The following is a 27,728-nucleotide window of genomic DNA, read 5'->3' as shown; positions in this document are numbered from 1 at the left end:
TATAAAATAATTGTGACCTCGAAACAACATCCTGTATATTAAAATTGTCAAAATACGTTTGCACATTTGAAAAGAGTACAAAAAACCAAGTTTTAATACCGTTTCAATTTTTTGTGCAGACAATTTAATGACAATAATTTCGAAATTTAATCGAAATTTTTGTTATGAGTGTGGTCTTTTCAAATGTGCAAACGGGTTTTGAAAATTTCGAGATATACAGGTTACTGTTTCAAGGTCACAATGAATTTAAGTATAATCTTTTTAATCCCGACCTGGATTTTTCTTCTGATTAGTAGTTCTATCGTTTGGGTTCTAAATAAGACATACTTGTATCAAATATCAAAAAATATACAAGGTGGTTATAAAGTTATGGATCCAGACAAAAATAAGCAAAATCGATAAAAACACCCTGTAACTCGGTTATAAAAATGGGTGGGGCAATAAATATAGAATATCTAGAACCGCCTCAGTGACCTTATTCACAATTTAAGTATTTCCGTTTCTTAATGAAACACCCTGTATACTACTCCACGTATGTGGCCCGCAAGCTGTGGCAATAGCTAGGATATGGCCCAGGGGGAAAAAAGTTGAGTATCGCTGGGCTAGAGTATTGTTAGGCCACACGTAGTGCAGAATGTGTATAACGTGTTGCGTTTGGACACAATGAAGTTAGACATCTTCTTATTAATAATAAAAGAAAGATATTTCTAAATATTTTTGTTTGTCTTCGACAGTGCTTCAAATATTGGGAGAATTTGCTATTATGCTATATGCTACCTCGAGTCCACGATTCTTTACCGGTGCGTCATTAATACCTGGCGAGATAAAACACATACTTTTTATCTAGCATCATTCTCTTCCATGCATCAAACTAAAGACAAACCAGCTACCGCCTGTTATTAAGTAAAAACACATGTTATTTTTATGAACGCTCTAGACTCAGTACATCGAAAAGGGATAAATACAAAAAAATACGATTGGGGATATTTTCAGATTTTAAGTGCAATTTGTGACGTTTCTGGTTTGTTTACTTTTGTGGCTGTCAGTTTGTTGAATTTTTTGCTGTTTTTTGTCGAATTTTTGCATTTTGAAGTTTTTTATATTACACAAACAGTTGTTTTCACAACTAATTTTATATTGGATTTTGAAATTTTATGGTAAGTGTATTTTATTTTGCCACTAATTTTCACACGGTTAAGGAATGGATGTGTTTATGTTTCCGCCAAAGTGAATAAAATGACGAAAATAAAATATCGTTATGCTCTGTGTTTCTCTCTTTTTATGAGATTGATCAGGAAATTCTTATTTTGGTTAATTACTTAATTACTTTAATTTACTTATGTAAAACAAAACCAAAATTAAATTAAATTTTCTAACAAATTTTATTCTCAGGGCTATTTTAATTTTAATGCATTACGTTCGGTTTGTGGCTTCTAGTATCTCTAGTTGCTTACTTCATCCAGGGACAATACAGGGAAATTAAACACATTCGATGTCATATAAATGTTATAAATATTTTTTATTGATCCAATATACCATAAAAATAAGATTTAAAAATTATACTAAAATTCAATTATGTCGCAACTCTTTCTCATCTAATAAACTAAGCTTTAATTCTGATATCTCCTTTGTTTTAACCAAAATTTTATTTAAATACTTCGTTAGATCATTCTTACAAAAATTACTAAAATTTATTTTTCTCCTTTTGAATTTATTACTTATTTCTTGTTTAAATTTTGAAATGACTAAATTATGCTATAGAAATGCTCAATACAAAAATAAACAAATATGGTGTGGATATAAAACAACTATCTCCGTTTCACAAAAATTCTGACTAACCTTTTTGTTTCTTCTTTATTTCTTCTTCCTGGATTGCGCAGTCCTCGATTCTCCCACACGTGCTCCTAGGATGTAGCGAAAGGTCCTTCTCGTCCAAACTGCTTCACCAACAAACAAACAACGGGACCCGCTCGAACTTAACTTCTCAAGTCGGTCAACGATTTCGTTTCACCACGATCTGCTCGCAAAGGCCAATTTCACCACTTTACACCAACTTCTCACTTTTTAAAAAAACTGGACTGTACTCTCCAGAGATTCATTACACAGTCCCATTTTTCTCTCCTCAAATTCAGACTCCACACTCTCATCCCTTCCATCCATCTTTCTCCGCCAATCACAAAAATCCTCTCTACCCACTACTCCATATTTTCATTTCTTAAGAACCCATTTATTTTGTATACAACTTTTCCATTTTGTTAAATTCTAGGAGATACCAAATTACTTTTCGTCGTTTCAATATGCTAAAAAAAACCTTATATTCTAAACTCAATAAATTTATTTATTGTCTCTCCTTCTACGAATCATTTACAAATGTCATTGTTCATTCCAAAGCGAACTAAATGTACTTTCTAATTTTTACCGCATAATTGTATATCCGTTCACAGAATCATTAACAAATCACTTAACGATTTCACTTTCCGCGAAAACACTGTCTACTAACTAAATTATAATATTTACAATTTTTGGTCATATACAGGGCGATGAAAATTTATGATCTCGTGGTCTCTGATATAAATTTATTTTCTAAAATTTCCCCATAAAATTTTTACAATATGTCATTGATTTTTTTATAAACTGTTATTTATTTATTAATCACTAATGATATTAAAAAATACTTTATTAGGCTACTTCAAATGTAGCTGTAATTCGGCATCAAAATTTTAAAGCAAAACTTACATTTGACATTCTATTTACATATTTGATAACGTCAAATTTTATTATACAACCCGTGATCGAAGCAGTAGCTACTTACTGTCACTTGCTGTTGCGTTTAGTAAATTTCCGACTTATTTCGTATGCTTTAAATGATGACGTACTGGTAAAGAACCCTGGACTCAACTGTATATGCTTTCTCAACACAGCAGATCGTTTATATCAAAGCTTCCATCCCTAATCAAAAATAGTCGCAAATTTGTGAAATATACTATACGTGTAAGTTTGCTCAATAAAACAAGGTCAAACTTCGTTATTATATTTCAGACAGGAGGCAGAGCGGTGGTATCCACAAAAAGGTGTCTATATAGTAGGTAGAAGAGGAGGAAACCGCCTCATTATATTTACCCCAGTAATAGTCATGGCTGGAATAAATGAGGTAAAAACACCTTACTTAGGACTATTCTCGAAAACCAGGACTCGGTAGATAGTAGAACAAAGATAGTGCGGCTTACCAAGTCGTAAATCAACAAAGACCCTGCCTAATAAACAGACAAAAACCCAAAATTGCGACATGGAATATAACAGAATGTGCGATGTCGGATAATTAAGAAATATTGAGCAGGAGATAGGCAGGTGAAAGATTGATATATAGCATGGTCAAAGAACACAAATTTGACCAATTCATAAAAAAAAAGAAAGTGCCTGGTTTCTAAACATGTGCGTGAAAAACAACGTGTTCCCGAAATACATAAAGTTAAAAACCAACAACCGCAGTGCCGCCGCCATAGCAGGTATCCATCAGGGTCAAACCAGATGGCTGAAACGGGATAGGAGCACCCAGTACAGAAAACGAGATATTATAGCTGTTGATCTTAAGGTATGTCATTCAGAATTACATTATAGATTAGATAATATAGAATTTGACATCCTAGATTGTAAAGTAAGAACTGAAGTAGATAATATAATAGACAAAAAATTTAATACACAGTGTAAAAAACTAAATAATCTAATTGGCAATAGTAAACAACTCAACACTCATACAAAAATTTTTTCACATCATAGTTTTTTCAATAGATTTATAAACTTAACAGATACTGAATTCAATAATAGTGAGATAGAACTTTTAGAGAAAGGATTCAAACACAACTTGCCTCAACATAATAATCAAAAAAATTTAGAATATTTAGGTGTAGAATGTGAAGTAGCGTTAAAAAAACTGCTAAGAACATAGAAAAAAGTATCATTGCAAAATCTATTATCGATGTACGTAGTGAAACTAATAATTCCTGTTACAAAGAAAACCAAATAGCCGTTTCAATTAAAAATAAATCAATAAAACATGACATAATATTTACAAAAGCAGACAAAGGTAACACTACTATTGCTATCGACAAAAGAGACTACAATAACAAAACAATAGAATTTTGAACTAATCAAAACAGTACACCACTAAACAAAGATCCCACAGAAAAATACCGAAAACAAATTAAACTAGCCATTGAAAATTCAAAATCAATACTAAATCCAACAGAACAGAAATACCTTAATATTATGAACCCACAACCTCCTAAATTATACTCTTCTATTAAACTACACAAACCTGACCACCCAATAAGGCCTGTAGTTTCTTTTTATCAGCTCCGTCATATAAAATTTCAAAAAAACTGTCAGATATTATTACAGAATACACTAAATTTTCAGCTAAATTCACCGTAAAAAATACACTAGAACTAGTTAATAAAATACAACATTTTCAATTGCCCAATAACTCCAGACTAATTTCATTTGACGTAAAAAATCTTTTTCCTAGTGTTCCTCCTACAGAAACTTTTGTTTTAGTTAAAAATCTTTTAGACCATAATAGTACAAATCCGATCATTGCATCTGAAATTTTACACCTCCTTGAAATTTGCATAAATCAAGACTATTTTGAATTCAATAATCAAATATACACAAACAACAGTGCAGGACTTATTATGGGTAATCCTCTAAGCCCATTACTATCAGATATATTTATGAACCAACTTGAAACAACAATTTCTAAACATCCTGTATTTAAACAGTTCTTATATTGGTGGAGATACGTGGATGATATACTAGTATGATTTACATTAATTCACTTCATAGTAATATTGAGTTTACAATAGAAACAGAACAGAATAATTCCATAAACTTTCTAGATGTAACGATTACCAGACTACACAACAAGCATGAGTTCTCCGTATATCATAAACCTACCCATACTGACACAACTATACACAATTCATCATCCCATCCTACACAACACAAATTAGCAGCCCACCATAGCATGATACATAGACTGACAGAAATTCCGATGACAAAAAATAACTTCGAGATAGAACTAAACATCATTAAACAAATAGCAGTAAACAACGGCTATAACGAACAAACAGTTAACAAAATTTTAAATCAAAAATTCCATAAGAAAGCCCTGTAATTAGTGTATCCCCCACCACAGAAAGAACCCAGTACCTTCTGCTCTCTCACATATACTGGCAAAATAACAACAAAAATAGCCAGATACATAAAAAAGAAAGAAATAATACCAGCTTTCAGAACTAACAACAACTTAAGCAAATATATTAAGAACAATAAAAGCCGAAAGAGAAAGCAACTACAGAGTGGTGTGTACAAACTAACTTGTGGTGACTGTCCGAAAACGTACATCGGTCAAACTGGCAGAACTTTTGACAAACGGATAGCAGAATACAAAAGGGCTTTCAACAATAGAAAAACAGACACTTCTACATACACACTTCACCTTCTAGATCATAATCATTCTTTCAATGAAGAGTTTCAAATTCTGCATATCCAAAATAAAGGCCTTAAGTTATCTTTTTTAGAATCTATGGAAATTAATAAACTGAAAAATACAGATATAATTCTGAATGACCAACTCGAGACAAACAGCTCCCCACTCCTCAACCTCTTCAGTTAGAGACTTAAAAGACTTAAAAAGGCAAACACATTGTAAATTATATCACTTGAGAAAGGCACTCTGCCGAAACAGCTGTAGTCACATAGTTGTAAATAATAAATTTTGTGGAAGTATAGAAAACAAAAGTTTTCAGTGTTTTATTGTGAGAAAAAAAGAAAGGTTAAAATTTTTGAGTTCTTGGTTTAAAGTGGCCAACGTTACCTACATAAGAAATCTCTAAACAGTATTCAGATTGCTAAACACTAATTAGATGAAGCAGAAATGGGAATACCACGAAAAGTAGTGGAACTAACTGAAATATGCGAAAATAGGAAACAGAATATCGATGACATTTTTGACATACAATAATATTGTATACAGGGTGTCCCAATTGGTTGATTTTCTTAAATGGCAACACTGTCATTTTGATAGCTATTTTGATAGGGTGTGTAAAGTTATACACAACTGCAAAAATTTCAAATTTTTATCCCCTACCATTTACAAGATAATAAAAAGTATCAAAGTTATGAAAAACAAGTAATCAAATAATAATTGAATTTAATTATTTCAATTATTATTTGATTACTTGTTTTTCATAACTTTGTTAGTGTTTATTATCTTGTAAATGGTAAGGAATAAAAATTTGAAATTTTGCAGTTGTGTATAACTTTACACACCCTATTTAAGAAAATCAACGATGACGTCATATCTCTAAATTGGAACACCATATATACATTATTATTGTATAATTAACTACTTTTAATGGGAATAAGCCACAATTTTACCAAAAAAATGATTTTATTAACGTTTTGAAGCCCAAATCGGGTTTCGTTGTCAAAATACAAAATACTACTAAAATAAACAACAATGTTGTTGCTAAGTAAAAAAAAATTCTTCTAATAATTTATTTAATCTGACTCATTTATATTGGCAATTCAGACATATATTATACATTTTAAAGTAGAAGACTTTAAAATGATATCGCCAATATTTATGAGTTGCGTTCCTGGGACGACTTTACTAAAAGATAGTTCATTTGGTATTAGTTTTTTGAAAGTTGGAACAAGAAGGTGCAAGGGAGAACACGTTTAACCACGGCTGTAGATGATCGATTTTTAACGTTGCAAATATCATGAAATAGATGTCAAACGGCAGTCTAAACCAAAAAGCTGCTGCAAAATATTCATGAAACCGCCATAAATGAGCGCACAGTAAAAAATAAACTTAAAGAAGCCGGTCTTAAGTCATACCATTAGTGTAGCGCGACTACAATTTGGTCGAGAACATAAAAATAATTGTCATGATAACCAGTGGAGTCAAATTCTCTTTACGGATGAGACCTGTTTGATGGAGGTTCATGTATGGTGTGGTGCGGTATATATTTAGGGTACGAACAGAGTTAGTGGTGATTGATGGTAGAGCATAACAGCAGATAGATATATCAGAAATATTCTCCAAGACCGTGTGGCACCTTTTACACGTTACATCAGACAACATTTTATTTTAAAGCAGGATAATGCTCGCCCACACGTCGCAAGTGTGTAAGACTCTTCTTATTAGAAGTAGGTATAACAACGATAAATTGGCCAGCTTATTCCCCAGACCTAACCCCGATAGAGCATATGTGGGACAGAAAACTTAGGGCACGGGTTTCTGCTATTCAAGACAGAGAGGGATGGGAGAGACTGCCGCAACAAATGATCGATAGCCTTATCAGAAGTATAAGAATATAAATGACTGCAGTTGTAAGGGCCCGTGGGCAAACACACGTTATTAAAGCAAAAAAAAAAATCATAAGAAAAATCAGTTTTAAGTTCAAATTGTACAATAAAGTTATTGTGTTTAAAATCCATATTTTGTTTGAGTGTGACATCTGTGTGTTTTATTTCTTCTTATACAGTTTTCACATTATACTACCATTGTAATAAAAATTCAAAATGATTCACCAAAGTTTGTATTATGAGATTGTCTAAACAATATCTATAATATACAGACTAGAGAGAAAATACTCAGGTTTTATATTTATTCCTTTAAATATGCCATTGTGTGTAGTTATTTAACTTCTAATCTACACCGAAATGTAGTGAACATCAAATACAAAAAACCTGTATGGGATATAAGGCGTAACTATCGACACTTTTATTTTATTTTCTCCGAAATAAAAAAAAAACGGTATCGAACAGAAGCTCTAAAAATATATACTTACGTTTCCCCAGAAAATATTTGAAGTACCATCGTGTCTGATATTCGGGATTCTCGAGAACTGGAGTGCTCGGTGACCCAAACATCTGAAAATCATACAGATTCCTTTATGCTTTCTTAAATATATATGCATGGAATATGTTAACAACATAACATCAGCAGTATATCGCTTAGTTCTATGCTTGAGATTTCCCTGGTGGTCTTGTTTCTGTCTGTGTTCAGATTTGTGACATTATTTTTTTAAGATGTACATATAAATCGTGTGAATATAGTTATATTAAACTGCTCGTGAAAAGCAAGAGATATTTTCAGAAAATACTTTAAAAACAAAAATATTATTCAAACGTAAATGATAAAAGCGGTGTATTGGAATCGTTTGCCCGCTACACAAAAAGGGCGATCAATTGGAATATAGGGAAATAACCCTCCTTAAAAAGCTTACAAAATATTTTCGAGTATCTTATAATATGATCGCCTGAGTGCACATTCAGAGGAGCTTCTTGGAGAATATCAAAGGGGTTTTAGGCCTGGTCGATCAACAAGAGACCAGATCTTTGTGCTAAGGCAAATACTGGAAAAAACCAATGACTTCAATATCGACACATACCATCTTTTCGTAGATTTTAAAGGCCTACGATAGTGTCCTAACCCTGAGAAACTGATGTCCACATCCCTGAGAAACTGATAAGATTGTTTAAGGCTACAATGCGTAAAGCTGTTGGCAAAGTCGAAATACAAACTAAGATGACAACACCCAACAATAGAGCCAGAAACATCGGTCACCAATTCACAGTTGATAACCATACCTTTCAAGTGATGGACAAATTCACATACTTAGGCTTCCTGATCACCAAGGAGAACATCATGACGAAAGAAATGAAGCGAAGGATAGTCCTAGCAAAAATAAATACTATTTTGGACTGAGTAAACATATGAGAAGCAGAAACTTAAGCCAACAAACAAAAATAACCATATACAAAACCCTTGTACAACCAGTGTTGACATATGGATCGGAGGCATGGGCCATATCCAAGGCAGATGAAAACCTTGTGCTTATATTTGAACGAAGGATCCTGAGAGGATTATTCGGTGGCACCTGTGAAAATGATGTTTGGAGGAGGAGGTACAACTACGAGGAGGTATACCACAGGTATAAACAAAAATTTGGTGGTAAAGACTCTTATAAGAATAGGAAGGTTAGGTGGGCAGGACATCTAACAAGATCACATCAGAACAAGCCTCTAGAAGAATCCTTATGTTACAACCTGTGGGAAGTAGAAATAGGGGTAGGCCAAAACTCAGATGGAAGGATGGTGTAGATGAGGATGGGAGAAAAATAGGCGCAGCAAACTAGCAAACGGTTGGCAATGGATAGGACTGACTGGCGTAATAGACTTGGGAAGGTCGACGCTCTTTCATAGGGCTGTAGCACCATTGATGATGATGATGAAAGGATAAAAATTCTTTATTACAAAATAAATTAAAATCACTGCATCTCTTTGCAAAAATCTACAAACTCAAAAGTTTCTTAAAAAAAAATAAAAAACTAAAATTGACAAAATTCCTTATACATCCGTATCATTTTCAAAATATAACATAAAATTGTTTATAGTCTTCTAATATCCTCAATTACTGCTTGGCAACGTATTGGCATACTTTCCACTAAATTGTTAAGCAAGTTTTGTCTGATTTGCATCCAAAGTTGTGGCAATAGGTTTCTTAATTGCTGAAGAGTTTCAAAGCGTGGCTCATGTGCATCGACTGCTCTCAGTCGATCCCAAGAATGTTCAATGAAGTTAGATCAGGAGACCTCGGTGGTAATGGCAAATGATGAATGCCTTAATTTTGCGGAGCCGCATTATCATGTGAAAATGTGAAATAATGTTGTTGATAACCGCACTTCTATAAATTACACTGGTCATATTACTGTTCAAAACTGATAGATCTGTTCGACCATCAAAATAAATTCCACCCCACACTGTAATAGTACCTACCTCCTTGAAATGGACGAATTTCCTGGACAGATCGACCATTTCTTGGCACTAACGGATTGGTCCAAATGGAATACCTTCCATAGCGAGACTCGTTGGCAACGAGTAGCGATTTCCGTTCTTCCTGCCAATTTCGATGTTCCAAAGACCAAACTAGTCTTTCCGTCTGTGCTCTGCGGTGAGTGGAACTCTTCTTAAAAGACGCATTGATCTTAAATTGACCTCAGAGAGCCTTCCACATAGAGTTCATACTAAAATCGCAGTTCTCGTCGCATTATAAAAACCTCCTGAGGTGTAACCAGGATAATCCTAAGGGGGGGGTTACAACTACTTGATGGTCTCTGGGGGGTATGGAATAGTAATGGTGTTAAACGTATTGAGCTCAAAGTACATCCAAATGGGGGGGGGGGTGGTTATACCTCCAAAACCGCCCCCTAGTTACGCCTATGTTCCACAGGTATCGAGTGGAGTTTTTCGAGATAATAGAGTAATGTAACGATACTGGGTGGGGGTAGTAACTCTCGGTCTTCCCGTTCCGCGACATTTCCCGTTTCGTTGAAACGATTGACTAACCAAAAACTACACTTTGAGTTACATTAAAACTTTTACTTTCATCCACTTGCCTAGCCCCAGCCTGGATCATACCGATAACCATATGTATTTGCCTCTGCAACATTTCCTTCTCTCCATGGTTTTATACCTCTACACTAAAACACTTCGAAATGCCAAGGATAGTTTATAGCCACTTTACACGATGCAACTAATTGCGCAATTAATTGCGTAATTAATTGCGCAATTTCTTGCAGCAATAGAAATTGCATCGTGTCATACGCGAATTGCACAGAAAAGCTGCAACTTCTTGCAGCAACTTCTTGCTGAAAGAAGTTGCATCTAAATACAACATGTCCTATTTTTCATGCAATTTTTTCTGCAATTTGGTTATCTTTTCAGTAAATTTTAAGGCTACACTGTTTGTTTTCACTACATTGACATTCTGTCATCCAAAATTTCAAACTAAACAATTTTTTAACAAAACTAGATGAACTTTTTACCAATTTCACGCTTCACAGAAAACATTATTCTGGTGGATAACTTTAATTATGCAATATATGGAAAAAAAAACTATTTTCTATTTGTATTTCTTACAACTTGTTTCCTTTTGTAAATGAATAATGTATTATATAATAGGTATACATACTTGCATTATGTATTAATTGATATTGTTATAGTACATCATATTATTTTTTCTCAAATTATAATCTAACATAAATAGTCTAATATCTGATATAGGTCTGGATCCCGCTTATGAAAAAAAAGTTGATTAATAGCAAGCTGAAAATTTGTTAATAGCTTAAGGGTGTCTAGTCGGATAAACTTTGATATATGGGAACACTGGAATAGTGGCAGTTTTAATTTTGGAACAGGTTAAAAATTTGGAACGGTCAGACCACGAAAACGGCACATTTATTTTGTCCGACAGAACAGACTTAAACTCTCCGAACAGAGATTAAACTCTCATGCAAAAATCAGACTGCTATTTATCACCTGTCATAATTCCAGTCATTTGACATATTCTACATGTTCCACTCATTAAAACGCCCATTTGGTGATAAATAGCAGTCTGATTTTTGCATGAGAGTTTAATCTCTGTTCGGAGAGTTTAAGTCTGTTCTGTCGGACAAAATACATGTGCCGTTTTCGTGGTCTGACCGTTCCAAATTTTTAACCTGTTCCAAAATTAAAACTTCCCCTTTTCCAGTGTTCCCATATATCAAAGTTTGTCCGACTAGACACCCTTAAGCTATTAACAAATTTTATGCTAGCTATTAATCAATTTTTCAAACTTTAAGCTATTAATCAACTAGCTCAAACAAAAAATCACATTTAATTTATAAAAATAACATAACCTAAAATTGATGCTATTTTGTCAAAGTTTCTTTCTATTTCATGTCAGTTTATTACACCATGTAATCACTTTATTGCAGAAAGTTAGTTGCAACTTATTGCACAAGTTCTTGCGCAAGAACTTGTGCCATTAATTGCGCAATTACTTGCATCGTGTAAAGTGGCTATTAGAGTTCTGTTCAGTTCAGAGACAGACTGAACACATGGTATTGCATGCTTTCCAAATTATTATTGTGGAAAAAATGTATTGATTATTTCATTCATAGGAGATTCTGACCAATAGAAAGCTACAGAAATCTGAATTAAATCGATAATTTTTGATAATCTCCCGTCGTTAAGTATATTACGTCAGATGCCCTTCGTTGCTATGAAAAAATACATTCAGTGACATTAATGACAATTAATGTTTTAAAAATTATAAAAGTGATGACTTTCAACCTTCAAATATTTATAAAAACTGTGTGTTTAATGGTACTTACATAAATAAATTACAATAAAATTTGGGTCTTGAACAGTTTTATTCATCAAATAATCGCAACAAATTGCACTCGACCTCTGAAATTAATATAGAATTTTTGCTCTTGTGACACTTTGACATAATTTCACTCGCCTTCGGCTCGTGAAATTAAAACTCTCAAAGTGTCACTCGGGAAAAATTCAATAATTTCAGAGCTCTTGTGCAATTACTACTGATTATTTCATTCATAGGAGATTCTGACCAATAGAAAGCTACAGAAATCTGAATTAAATCGATAATTTTTGATAATTTCCCGTCGTTAAGTATATTACGTCAGATACCCTTCGTTGCTACGAAAAAATACATTCAGTGACATTAATGACAATTAATGTTTTAAAAATTATAAAAGTGATGACTTTCAATCGTCAAATATTTATAAAAACTGTGTGTTTAATGGTACTTACATAAATAAATTACAATAAAATTTTGGTTTTGAACAGTTTTATTCATGAAATAATCGCAACAAATTGCATTCGACCTCTGAAATTAATATAAAATTTTTGCTCTCGTGACACTTTGACATAATTTCACTCGCCTTCGGCTCGTGAAATTAAAACTGTCAAAGTGTCACTCGGGAAAAATTCAATAATTTCAGAGCTCTTGTGCAATTACTACTGATAATTTTTATACTCCATTTTATATGATAAAAACTATTTTTTTCCGAAAAAAAGTTTGAATACTATTAATATCCTTAACTTTTGACGAGCAGTTTATATACTTTCTAGTTAGGTATTGTTCTTCATGTGTAGGGATAAACTTTATTGACAGATAGACAATATTATAAAAAAATATCTAGACACATCGAACAAAATCGTTACTTAAGCAGACCGTGGCATCGGGTATTTTTACATCGTCGGTAATTAGATCAGATCCGAACCCTTGAAAATGACAAAAACAAAAACTGACAGAAGAAAAATAGTAACAGGAATCTCATTATTAAAAGGAAAATAATGAAAGAATATAAAAATAATAACTAATAAAAAATAATAAAATATAATAAATATTACAATAAAAAATATATACTTATGAATATTGAATAAGAAAATAATAAAAATAATAGCAGGAAATACAGGGAAAATTAAAGCAAAAATAGTTTAGGGCCGATCTAATGTCAGGAAGTGGAAAAAAGGTGAGAAATTTGACCTAGGCTCTCTGTCCGTCTGTCCGTCCGACCGCGAATGTAACTCCTCCGTCATTATACCAGGTAGAATGACAAATGAGGTGCCAAATGAAAGCTTATAATCCAAGGATGGTACTAACGGTGAGAAATTTGACCTAGGACTTCCGGTTTAAGAAAAGCAACCAGAAGTACTGTTTTAAAGTCACCGGAATAGTACAAGTGATATATTATTCGACGCGCCCGATTGCTTTGGGTGAAAACCTAGGACTTACTAAGTCCAATTACTTGTTTCAATATCATTTTATATTTTCATTATACTTTCCATATTTTGGTCATTTTTGCTGTGGAAACTTTTGCTGGATGACATATACGTTTAATCTCTTCTTGTAATGACCCTGTAGTTATGATCAATTATCCCAGATATAAGTATGAGCTCACAACCTCAAATCGGTCAATTGTGATTAATCATTAACTAATTCTGACTTAAGTATGTTGTACTTCACGACTCGCCACGGTGGTAAAAGCTGGTAAAAGGAATCGCGAGTGGAGGAATGTAGGCAGTGGAAAATTTCATGGACGCGAAATTTAAGCTATAAATATGTTTAACTGAACAACTCAGCCCTTTAAATCATATGAATAAACATAGCCATCATATAAATCATGTGAATGAATAAACGTAGCCTTGATCATTTCCAATCTCTGATAAGAGCGATAAGAAAAATTACCAAAGCGATCAGTATACAGTGCATCCATAAAGTAACGCATAAATTCATTATTTCGTAAACCGGCAACTTTAAGGAAAAAATACGAAACAGGTAGATTTTTATTTTTTAATTACATTTTTTGTCATACATATCATACTAATGACGTCATATATCTGGGCGTGATGACGTAATCGATGATTTTTTTAAATGAGAATAGGGGTCTTGTGATAGCTCATTTGAAAGGGTATTTAATTCTCTATTCAATGACATAAACACTAACATAATTATTTATACAGGGTGCTCAATTTTTTTTAATTAAATTAATTGGCACGAAAAGATGAACGTATGTAATTTGTTTAATTCTACATATATTTTACTGCTGTCAGAAAACAGAAAAATGTTTTATTTAAAGAATAAACATTGATTTTCGCATAAATGAAATGTTCAAATTGCCAAGAGGCAATTGTAGTTTTAACATTGAATTCAAGCGAAAAGCAGTATGTATTTGTCAAATAGACATTTTTTTCCCGTTTTATGACAACAGTGAAACGTATTTTAAAACATACATTCTTCTTTCTGTCTCAATTAATTTAATTTAAATTTTTTTAACACCCTGTATAAATAATTACATTAATGTTTATATTAGTCATTAGAGAATTAAATATCCTTTCAAATGAGCTATCACATGACCCCTATTCTCATTTAAAAAAATAATCGATTACGTCATCAAGTCCAGATGGATGACGTAACTAGTATGATATATATGTCAAAAAATTGTAATTTAAAAATAAAAATCGACCTATTTCGGGATTTTTCATTAAAGTCGCAGGTTTACGAAATAATAAATTTATGCGTTACTTTATGGACGCACTGTACATAAAATACCACGTAATATTTTCTTGGGACTTCCCTGTTATCTACCTAAGTACAAAGGGAGTTAATACTGAGTCCTAATGCAATCGTACCCTCACATGAGATTTATCAAGCGTTTTTACAAAAGTAATATCACGGCATCTTGACTTTAACGAAAAATAAAATAAATAAAGATATATACAACGAAAATATAAAACTTACCTCATCCTTTTCACCAGGCGAGTCTCCATTTTCTATCCTAAATCGCCTACAGTGCTCTTGGCCATCGACTTCGGGTTGCTGTAACTGAAACACAAATATTTTCATTTTGTACATTAGTCTGGGAAAATTATCGAAAAAAGACCATTTTTGGGAATAGCTATTTGTATAACAAGGGAGGAAAGTGCTACTTTTCCTCCCGAGAATGAAGTTTACTGCCTGACGCGTAGCGGACAACAAATTTTTTATATTTAACTAAAGTTTTAGGGAAGTAATTATTTACTAATTGACGAAGTAGTTTTCAATCCTAATAGTAAATTATTAATATTGAAAATATTAAAAATATTACTAAAAGATTTTTAAATTGAAAACTTATTGGTACACTTTCCTGGTGACACCTCCAAGACTTCTACAATTTGCAAGTCAAATGGATGCTGCAGTGAAGAAGAGTGGGAAGGAATTCTACACTATGCAATTCACATCCCCTGTCTGCAGCTGGTAAAGTTCCAACGGAAAAATGCACCTAGTTACTCTACGGAGTAATACGACTATAAAATAAAAATGTATACCATTTTTATTCAGTTGCAATGCGAAGGCAAAACAATCTTAATTTTCAATTAGAATACGGAGTGCAGTCCAGTCCCTTGAATCGCAATTTTCGGCTCTTATTGGAGCCTCATCGGAAAGAACGTAGGCACTGTTCTCCATATTTTAACTGATTCGCATCGAGAGCTTTTCCCACCCATTGCAACCGAAGTGATGATAGTAGATGGCTAGCGCCATCTGGCATTGAAATACGAAGTAGTTTTCAATCCTAATAGTAAATTATTAATATTGAAAATATTAAAAATATTACTAAAAGATTTTTAAATTGAAAACTTATTGGTACACTTTCCTGGTGACACCTCCAAGACTTCTACAATTTGCAAGTCAAATGGATTCTGCAGTGAAGACGAGAGGGAAGGAATTCTACACTATGCAATTCACATCCCCCGTCTGCAGCTGGTAAAGTTCCAACGGAAAAATGCCCCTAGTTACTCTACAGAGTAATACGACTATAAAATAAAAATGTATACCATTTTTATTCAGTTGCAATGCGAAGGCAAAACAATCTTACTTTTCAATTAGAATACGGAGTGCAGTCCAGTCCCTTGAATCGCGATTTTCGGCTCTTATTGGAGCCTCATCGGAAAGAACGTAGGCACTGTTCTCTATATTTTAACTGATTCGCATCGAGAGCTTTCCCACCCATTGCAACCGAAGTGATGATAGTAGGTGGCTAGCGCCATCTGGCATTGAAATACGAAGTAGTTTTCAATCCTAATAGTAAATTATTAATATTGAAAATATTAAAAATATTACTAAAAGATTTTTAAATTGAAAACTTATTGGTACACTTTCCTGGTGACACCTCCAAGACTTCTACAATTTGCAAGTCAAATGGATGCTGCAGTGAAGACGAGAGGGAAAGAATTCTACACTATGCAATTCACATCCCCCGTCTGCAGCTGGTAAAGTTCCAACGGAACTAGGTGCATTTTTCCGTTGGAACTTTACCAGCTGCAGCCGGGGGATGTGAATTGCATAGTGTAGAATTCCTTCCCTCTCGTCTTCACTGCAGCATCCATTTGACTTGCAAATTGTAGAAGTCTTGGAGGTGTCACCAGAAAAGTGTACCAATAAGTTTTCAATTTAAAAATTTTTTACTAATATTTTTAATATTTTCAATATTAATAATTTAATATTAGGATTGCAAACTACTTCGTCTTTCAATGCCAGATGGCGCTAGCCACCTACTATCATCACTTCGGTTGCAATGGGTGGGAAAAGCTCTCGATGCCAATCAGTTAAAATATGGAGAGCAGTGCTTACGTTCTTTCCGATGAGGCTCCAATAAGAGCCGAAAATCGCGATTCAACGGACTGGACTGCACTCCGTATTCTAATTGAAAAGTAAGATTGTTTTGCCTTCGCATTGCAACTGAATAAAAATGGTATACATTTTTATTTACTAATAATTAAATAACTTGTTGACATAAACGCTTTTTTGCAGGGGATTACATTTTCAGAAGCCGGCGACCATCGAACAACTAGTTGAGCAACAATTAAATTGTTAATTAAAACTTTACGGTCGCAATAATAACCAGAGTAGTTATGATACACTGCTCAAACTTTGAAATATTATAAAGATAAGATGCTTATTTAATATTTTATTGAAAAAATACACATAGTTTTATGTCAACAAAGTTGAAAAGCTTTTATGCCACCAATTTATTTAATTATTGATAAATAATGACTTCCCTTAAATTTTTGTTGAAAATAATAGAGTTTATTGGAAAAACCAGGATTTTCAGAGGAAAACTTTTGTCGGATGAAATCGGAAAAAAATATCTGTGCGCAGAATTAAATTACGGTGAATTCTTATTCGGGTGTTTTTGGTTTAATGTTAAAATCTCCGGAGTTACAAAGCAATAATTGAAAAAAAAAAGATTTCGGAGCTCTAGTTTGTTATAAATGAACAAAATAGCACACTTTCTGCGGACTGTTCAAACCGATATTACTCACATATTATGCCATCTTAAAAATCATTCCAGGAACAAAATATCTGCTTTCTTTGATTTTTCCTAATTTTCCCAGAGTATCTGGACATTTAATAACGTTCTGTGCTCTCTAAGGAGCGAAATATTTTATCACAAAGCAAGGGCCTCGCATGATGTGGATTTAGCTTTAATTTATGCCTCGTGAGAGCTTTGTATGACTGTTGAGACTGACAAAAACAAGGACATGTTAACATTTATAAAGCGATCGAAGATTTATTTACAGTCGTTATGAATCTTATATTAATTTATACTTTTTCGTGTCTCATGGGTATTTACTTTTAGCTTTTAATATTTTAAACGTAAGATTTAAGATACATAATTCAACAGAGAAGGCGAAACTGATCAGACATCTTCAAGACAAATTGTTTGTGGAAAACAAATAAAAATGTGTCATAACAGCTGTCATGTCTTTCTTACTATCCCTCCATCACGATTATTAATATAATTTACTAGGAGAAAGTACTGTCCCATTATAGTATAAACACCCTCAAAATAAAATTTTATAAGCTGAGCAGCCTTAAGAGCCAACAGTAGCGATCAAGAGGTAGCAACAAAATATAAATTCGGGAGATAGTACCATAAACTTTGGCAACAGTGGTAATTTTTGACATTATCTAAGATTAATATTTTGACAATATTATAATGGAATACTAAATGGAAGTAATAGAAAACAATTTTATTATTAGTAAATAAATATTTATAAAAATAAACCAAAATGGGTGAAAATTGTATGTTAAGATGGGTATTTGCATGAAATATCTAATAATAAAACAATAATAAATAATCATTTTTCGTTGTGAAGCGAAACAAATTTCGATTTTCGCATAATTTTGGTACGGTTTTTAAAGGACTTTTTCTTGGACGGTTTCACTTTATTTTTCGTTTGATTTACTTTTCCCATTTTGTTAAACTATTGATAATATTTTTAAAATAAAAAATCACAATTAACAATAATCTATTTTTTCAAATAGGCGAACAGCTTATTTCAATTACACAAAAATATATTAAATTAACTATAAATAAACACTAATTTCCTATGAAACAACAATGCCGAATTCTTAAAATTCACTACTGCACTGAACAGATATCGATAAAGATAACAGAACAGATAAGAGCAAATCTGACGTAGGTTTGTCAAAATGACAGTGACAATTTCTCTATGTTGTCAAATTAGTTATTAGCTATAATATGTTCGATTTCTTGTTTGAAATAAAAAATTTTAGTAGGTCCAAAATGACACAAAATCTAGGCATGGGATAAAAAAGTTTATTTGAAGAATGTGTATTTTTTTGTTCTCCTTAATGGCGGTACAGGCTCCTTTTTTAATATTGTATTTAATTACAGAGTAATTTCCACATTCTAATATATTTCTCAAATTGGGCTCTGTACCGCCATTATACATATTACGAATAGACCAGGAAGGATCTCTTTTTAGGTGGATGTGAGAGGTGGCATTCGGATTTTTGCGGATAACGTTAGGTGATAACTTCGTTAATAATACAATTGACTTATGCCCCTTCTCAAATATGCCCGGAACATTAATAAAAAAAAAAAATAAAATATTTAAAAATTTCAAAAACATTGTTTTTTTTTCTACTTTATTTGCTTATAATTTTAAAACGATTCATTTAAATGTCTTAATTTAACACCCTTGCTGCAAAATAGCAATAAATATAAAATAAGGGGGCAAAACAAGCCTGTCCTTATTTAATGTTTTTGCATCACTTAGGTTACACTTGGAACCTTCCTAATTCGCTTAGAAAATTTTTGTAATTTGCTAAAACCGTCCACCAAATTTCATTAAAATTAACTTACTAGATTGTGCAATCTAAACATTTTTTAAAAAATTAAAATTTTTAAAAATCTTGCACAACAAAAACTAGAACATACAAACACTTGTTAATTTTTTTACATATAAAGAAGCACTCCACCTATCTAATGCACTTTACAGAATTGAAATCGGATTATTTAAGCAGCCTCAGCAATGTTTTAAAGTTATAAACAATTTTTTGGCTTATAAACAAATTAGTGCTGTGTCCAGGAGGGGGTGTTTGCGCCAATATGAATATATATTTCATTTATTTTAATTCGGGAACGTCTTGGCAACACAGTTCTAAGTAAGCATAATCTTCTGTCCTTTATGTTAAGTCAGTCAGTCGTTAACAGACATACGGTCGGAACGTATAGTACACTTTGACAATTTTAATTTGATTTTGTGTGTGTTTTCCGTGAGACAAATTGACGATACCAGACAACATATTTTCGGTAAGTTCCCTTCTTTTATCCCATCCTTCATTTTCCTTAATGCCACCGAAAATAGTGCTTCAACATTTAACAACACGAAGAAAATCTAAGAAAATCTCGGTAAGTTATTATTATTAAATTTTTTCCATTTGGTTTCCTAAAAGCCAAAGCATAATTGGTCAATTTCGAGCTCGGATATTCAGCGTAGGTTTACAGTTTGCTTTGCTTAGTTTTGTATTATTAAATAATAATATTCTTATTTAGAAACAAATTGTTCGGTAAAATTTAATGTCGGCACGTATCGGAAAAAAAAAACTCTGTGATAACTTTTTGCTGATTTTTGTATTTGTATCGTTTTTGTTTCTCGGAACAACTTGGGCTTCGGGCGTGAAAGAAGTTAGGTTTTTAAATATTTGCGGTGTTGTCAAACGTGAATATTTTTCGACTCAATCGGTTACGGAAAAATTCGGATGTATGAATAAAAATTATTTTGTAAACAAATACTAAATTTGATTCACGGTTCTAAACAAAATAAAGAGTTTGCATAATAACTGCCCGGAAGGCTTGTTTTTTAACAAATCTCTATAATTAATTAATTTTATTCAAAATTTATACTCAGACCTGGTTTGTTATATGCTACAGTTTTCTTAAAGTAGACTTTGTTTTTTTTTCTGATTTTGCGGATTGATTTCAGTAACAATGACTACTTACGAAAGGCAATTTAAAATATTAACGGCTAAAAAAGAAACGCTTTATACAATCATTCAGACTTTATATGACTTATCGAAAAACTTAACTACGGATAAAACCATTAAAAAATTCACAAACTTGTATTAGTCGATGGATTGGACAAGGACAGAAATTCTCAAAATTTTGGATGAAATCAACGCAGTCGGGTTTGACGTTGATGAAAACTATAAACCAGATTTTCAGGTGATGTCTGTTATTAACGAAATGTGTTGTGAAGCAAGGGCGGCTTATACAAAATTAAAACCAAGCACCAATATTGTAAATCCAACTGTACAGCAAAGTACACAACAACAGTGTAATGTACACAGTCTTTTGCCAAAAATCACTATTCCAGATTTCCACGGAGAACCAAAGGAATGGGAAACTTTTTATTCGATTTACAAACCATTGGTACACGATAATTTCCAGCTGACGGATGCAGATAAGGCTCAGCTTTTGGTTTCACATTTAAAGGGATCGGCCCTTAGTATTTGTGCGGGAATAGCTACTTCTGGGGATAATTATGACACGTTATGGAAAGCACTTTTAGAAAAATATCATAATAAAAGGTTGTTAGCAAACACTTATTTACAACAAATTTTTAATTTTAAATCCTTGCAATCGGAATCTGAAAAAAATCTAAACAGTTTTTTAGAAATCTTTGACGCCTCGGTTAATGCCTTAAAAAAGTTGGATGTCCCGGATTTAACGGATTTTATTTTACTTTATCATGCACTCTCAAAACTGGACAGGGAAACGGTAAAATCTTTTGAAAATCACATGCGCGGAACGGTTATTCCTACTTACACGGATTTAATTAAATTTGTTAAGGATCAAACAAAAATTTTGCATAATAGTGACTCACAAGGGGCTAGCTCCAGTGGCTATCATAAAAATAAAAATTCGAAATCATTTTTTGTAAGCCAGCCTGAGAATAAAAACAATAACAGAATGCCTTTTTGTGTTTTATGTAAAAAAGCGTCACATTTTTTGGGTAGGTGTGATAAATTTAAGGCTATGAATCCTACACAAAGGTACGATTTGGTAAAAAATAATAATTTATGCTTTCTGTGTTTTTCCCAGTCACATGGTGTAAGACAGTGCTTAAAAAGACCGTGTGCCCAGTGTGCCAAGAATCATCATTTTCTTTTATGCGCAGGAAAACCGGAAATAAGGGGTGCGAAGGAAAATAATCAAAATAATCAACCAAATTCTGGTGTCGGTATTCCAGAAACGGGTTCCAATAACCACAATTCGGGTTCAGTTAATTGTGCGTTTCAAAATTCTAGTTTTTTGAGTAGAAATCAGGAAAAAACGGTTCTATTAGCAACGGTAACGGTATGTGTGTTAAATAGTCCTTTACAAAATGCAACGGCGCGGTTTATTTTGGACAACGGTAGTCAGTGTAATCTTTTGACCACGGAATGTTGTAAAAAACTAGGTCTTAGATATACAAAAATTAATTTTTCGGTACAAGGTTTGGGACAAAACTCTCAGTCGGTAAGGGGAGTAACGGACATTATTATCGCTTCGCGTTTTGATCAGACTAAAAAATACGATGTTCAAGCTTTAGTTATTGATCATATTACAGATAAATTGCCAAAAACGAAATTAAATTTGCAAACTTTATCGGAATTTAAAAATTTACAATTAGCGGACGATAAGTTTTTTGAACCTAAATCAATCGATGGCATAATCGGTGCGCAGTTTTTTCCTATTCTTTTCGGCGGTAATCGGATTTTGAGTTCTTCAGGTTTAGGGGCGGCTTTAGAAACAACGTTCGGGTATGTTATTATGGGTCAGGTGGATACGGAATATTCCACTCCCATAAATTTGCTCACTTTAAGGGAAGAAACATCGATTGAACAAATTTTGACAAAATTTTGGGAATTAGAGCAGGTTCCAAAACGGGAAATTCCGGATTTAGACGCTATAGAATGTGAAAATATTTATAAAACCACGATTTCCAGGGATATATCGGGCCGGTTTACTGTTGCATTACCTTTTAAAAGTTCACCAAAAAATTTGGGAAATTCAAGGGTTTCGGCGGAAAATCGGTTAAAAACCTTGGAAAAACGGTTAACAAAATCGGACAGCTTGCGTGCGGATTACAATAAAATTATGCAGGATTTTTTGGATCAAGGATACTTAAAATTATTGGAAAAGGAAGATTGTGACTTATCCTATTATATTAGTCATCACCCTGTAATAAAATTAGAGAGTTTAAGTACACCTATACGTATCGTATTGGATGCATCTTGCCCTTCAGACAGTGATGTCTCTTTGAATGATTTATTGCATAGCGGGCCTAAACTGCAGGCGGACATATGCACTTTATTAATAAATTTTCGGCTTTTTCCAGTAGCATTGAGTTCGGATTTAAGAAAGATGTTTTTACAAATAAAATTAGTACAAGATCACTGGCGGTTTCAAAGAATATTATGGAGATTTGATCCAAACGAGGAAATAAAAACGTATGAATTTACGGTGGTTGCGTTCGGTTTAAGGTCGTCACCTTTTTAGCGCTACGGACGGTTCAGCAATTGATAAATGAAGATGGCAAAGATTATCCTTTAGCTAAAAAATATATTTCTTCGGGGCTATATATGGATGATTTTTTAACGAGTGTTCCGGACGAAATTGAAGCTAAAGAATTATATAATCAATCGGTAAATCTCTTCAAAGGTGGTTGTTTTGACTTAGTTAAATGGTCGACTAATTTGGACAATTTGTTATCAGAAATTCCGCTGGAAAAACGTTTACAAAATTCGGTTACATTTAAATCGGAGACTAAAGTTTTAGGGATGCAATGGGATCCGCAGAGGGATGTTTTGAACTATAGGTTAACCACCCCCGATAAAAATTGTACCAAACGTAAGATTTTATCTCTTACTGCAAAATGTTATGATCCTATTGGTCTGATTGCTCCATTTATTTTGCATTTAAAGTTAATGATCAGGGAGTTATGGCAACTAAAATTGGGTTGGGATGACTCACCCCCGGATACGATTAAAAAATCATGGGAAAAGGTATGCAATGAATGGCAATATTTTTCAAAATTTGAGGTCCCTAGACATGTAGGAGCCATGAGGGATGTTCCGATTATGATTTTGGGGTTTGCGGATGCAAGTCAAGACGGTTACGGTGGGGTAGTTTATTTAAGGCAGGGGTGTCAAACTCAATTTTGCAGAGGGCCATATATTAAATTCAGAATGTGTCGGCGGGCCAGATTCAAATAAAAAAAAATGTACTGAATTATTATAACATTTTATTTAATGGTATACTTATAATATACGGTTGTTAAAAATCATATCAAAGTTATAAAAGAGGGTAGTTATTTTGAGCTCGAGGATCCAGATACCTGACTTCTCTTGTTTTTGACAAGCTCATTGATGTCAGGTATCATATTCGTTGTATTTATTTTAAGAATTGATTGGAGATGTTCATTTGTAAGTCTTGTGCGATGTTTGTTCTTATTTATTTTCATGACGGAAAACATCTGCTCACATAAATAGGTGCTACCAAACATGCACAGAATGCGTGCTGCATGCTTTTTTAATTCCGGGTAGTTATCCAAACTCTTGAAATATTGTGTATAAAATGTAAGTGCGTTAACCTCTTTAAATTTTTCTTTCAAAATACTGTCCGATTGAAGATCTATCAACTCCATTTGCAAATGAACTAGTGCCTGTGAAGCTTCAAAATTGAATGGATTGTTGAAAATTGGGAATTCCATTTCATTCATTTTGTGGAAGTCTTCAAAACGATTGTTGAATTCCGTGATAAGATTTTGCAGAAGTTGAGAATATTGATCCAATTTTTTTTGATCCACTGTGCCAAATGATTTTAAATGAGGGAAATGATCCAAAGTTTGATTTTTTACCTGATTTTCCCACAGCCTCAACTTTGTTTCAAAGGCTTGAATACATGAGTACATTTGAGTGACAATCAGATTTTTACCCTGTAACTTTACATTCAGATCAGTCAAGTGTTTATTCATATCTACCAAAAAGGCACAATCAACCCACCAGTCATTGTCATAATCAATTGGGTTGCCTTTTTCTAACATGAAAGCTTGAATAGGGTCACGTAATGCAAAAAATCTTTCTAAAACTACTCCTCGACTGAGCCAACGAACTTCGGTGAAATAAGGGACATCAGAAAACTTTTCGTCCAAATCTTGTAAAAACTGCCTGAACTGTCGGTGATTTAGTCCTCTGCTCCTTATAAAATTTACTATTTTAATTATAGGTTGCATGACATGGTCCATTTTTAAATGTTTGGATGCCAATGATTCCTGGTGAATTATACAGTGAAATCCCACAAAATTTCCTGATGTTTTCTGTTTTAATTTAGTTACAACGCCCGAATGTTGGCCAACCATGGCAGGAGCGCCATCCGTAGTTGTGCTGCTAAGTATATTCCAATCGAGTCCATATTCTGCCATCAAATGCTCCAATGCAGAATAAATATCATTTGCTGTTGTAGTACCTGTCAATGGAACGCACTTTAATAGTTCTTCAGTTATTTCAAAGTTACTGTTAATACCTCGTATAAAAACAGCAAGTTGAGCTGTATCAACAGTATCAGTGCTCTCATCAACAGCCAGTGAAAAGTTTGTAAATTCCTTAATTTTCTCCTTCAGTTGAAGAACCAAATTTTGAGATAAATCATTTATTCTTGAAGCAACAGTGTTTCTTGACAGCGAAATATTTTGAATTATTGACTTTTGAAATGGAAATGAAACATCGGCAACTTTCAACATACAGTCTTTAATAAAATCACCATCAGTGAAAGGTTTTGATCTCTTCGCGATTTCTAATGCAATAATAAAACTTGATTTCAGGGCATCTTCGCTCTCAGTATTAGCTTTAGTAAACATCGATTGTTGACCTTGAAGTTTAGATTTTAAAGATGACAATCTGTCCATTCTTATTTTTTCAGTGTAACAATCTAATTTTGATTTATGATTCGTATCATAGTGTCTCTTCAAGTTAAACTCCTTACAAACAGCAACTGTTTGATTGCAAATCAAACACAGTGGTTTACCTTTCCATTCTATGAAAAAATATGCATTTTCCCATTTAGACTGAAAAACTCTACGTTCACTATCAACTTTACGTTTTTGTGACATTATGCCGAAATCGCAACAAATATGGAACTCGACACAATTATGGATATCGCACACGCACGACACAAACAAATGTACAATACCTTCTCAACCACTACTTCGCAACTGACTCACGTGACACGTCGACGCACTTCTTTTATATCGATAAGGAAGGTTCTAGTCTAGACTCGAAGCGCATGGAAGATTCTATTGTTCTCAACAAAAATAATAGGGTGTTTCCGCTAAGAGATGGTGTTACTGTCTATCTCTCTCGCTTGTCTAGGCACGCGCTGCCTTTGAAATGACTTATAAATGTAGTGTAGTGTACGCATTTTAAAACTTCCGTAGAGCAATCGAGTGAAGTCTAAAAGCTCTAAAAAACATGATTCTTCTTTCTGTGACACATTGCGATTGCGGGCCGTATTGGTATGGCCCGGGGGCCGGATGCGGCCCGCGGGCCGTATCTTTGACATGACTGAGTTGTAAATTCTAGCGGTGAAGTGAGTGTGAGACTGGTTGCTGCAAAATCGAGATGTGCACCTTTAAAAAAGACCATGACCATTCCGAAGCTAGAATTATGCGCGGCTTTGTTGTTATCATCTTTGCTGAAATTAATATTTGAAAATTATAGCAAACTTACTCATATTTCACAACTAGTTGCGTATTCTGATTCGACCACGGTGGTGAGTTGGTTAACTTCGGCAAATACCAAAGATATTTTTGTAGCTAATCGAGTGCAGCAAATTAAAGAAAACCTTCCTAATATTTCATGGCAACATATTGAAGGTAAAAATAATCCCGCGGACTGCTTGTCAAGAGGGTTGACACCCTCACAATTAATAAATCATGAACTTTGGTTACAAGGTCCTAGTTGGATAAAATTACGGGAATCGGACTGGCCTTCTTCAATATTAGAATCGGATATTTCGGAGGTTAAGGTTTTGGTTATTGAGGAGGAGAAGCAGGGTGAAAAAATTCATCCCTTACTTGAATTGGTTGAACGTCATTCTAGCTGGCATAAAATTTTACGGATTACGGTTCGGGTTTTAATGTTGTTAAAATTAATTCCTGTGCAAAAATTAATTACGGCTACTGCGCTAAGAACAGCAGAATGTTATTTAATTCAGTTAATTCAGTTAAAACATTTTGAAACTGAAATAAAAATGATAAAAGAAAACAAACAATGTAAAACACAGCTTAAGAAATTACGGCCATTTTTACAAGACGGTTTACTTATGGTGGGGGGACGACTTAATAATGCATCCCTTAGTTTTTCGGGAAAACATCCACTAATTTTACCGGGAAAAGAAACGTTAGTTGAACGGATTGTTGATTTTTATCATATAATTTATATGCATACGGGGGCATATTTGCTTGAAGCTTTATTGCGTCAAAAGTATTGGATTCTTGGGGCAAGAAATCTTATAAGAAATCGGGTTTTTAAATGCAATCGTTGTTTTAGAAATAAACCGAAAATTTTGACACCGCTCATGGCAGATTTACCGGTATCGAGGGTTACTGCTACTAAACCCTTTTTACACGTAGGGGTTGACTATTTTGGGCCAATAAATATTACATTAGGTAAAAAACGTAATGCGGCGGTTCATAAATCGTATTGTTTATTAGCGGTTTGTTTAAGCACAAAAGCGGTTCATTTAGAATTGGTGAGTTCTTTAAGCACACCACATTTTATGCAAGCATTTAAAAGACTTTTAGCAAGAAGGGGCCCATGCAAGGTTTTGTATTCTGATCAGGGATCATCTTTTGTTTGTGCGAAAACGGTTTTAAGTGAAATTAATCGGTTTGCTAGTTCGGAAGAATATCAAAATGCACTGTTATGTGAATTAAATTTGAACGGTGTGGAATGGAAATTTATAAGTCCA

General features: G+C 33.4%; 1 protein-coding gene across 1 annotated transcript in view; it reads right to left on the bottom strand.

The window, feature by feature from the left end:
- LOC114331968 (GTPase-activating Rap/Ran-GAP domain-like protein 3) overlaps positions 1-27,728 on the bottom strand; it is a 301,406-nt gene that overhangs the window by 172,283 nt on the left and 101,395 nt on the right. The window contains exons 3-4 of the mRNA XM_050650939.1: positions 15,167-15,250; positions 7,860-7,941 (exon numbers count right to left, since the gene is read on the bottom strand). Coding sequence (XP_050506896.1) covers positions 7,860-7,941; positions 15,167-15,250 — 166 coding nt within the window. The remainder of the gene's footprint in view (positions 1-7,859; positions 7,942-15,166; positions 15,251-27,728) is intronic.

This window comes from Diabrotica virgifera, chromosome 5, assembly GCF_917563875.1.
Source record: "Diabrotica virgifera virgifera chromosome 5, PGI_DIABVI_V3a".
NCBI lineage: Eukaryota > Metazoa > Arthropoda > Insecta > Coleoptera > Chrysomelidae > Diabrotica > Diabrotica virgifera.
The sequence above is the reverse complement of the archived record's forward strand: the minus strand, read 5'-3'. Positions and strand labels throughout refer to the sequence as shown.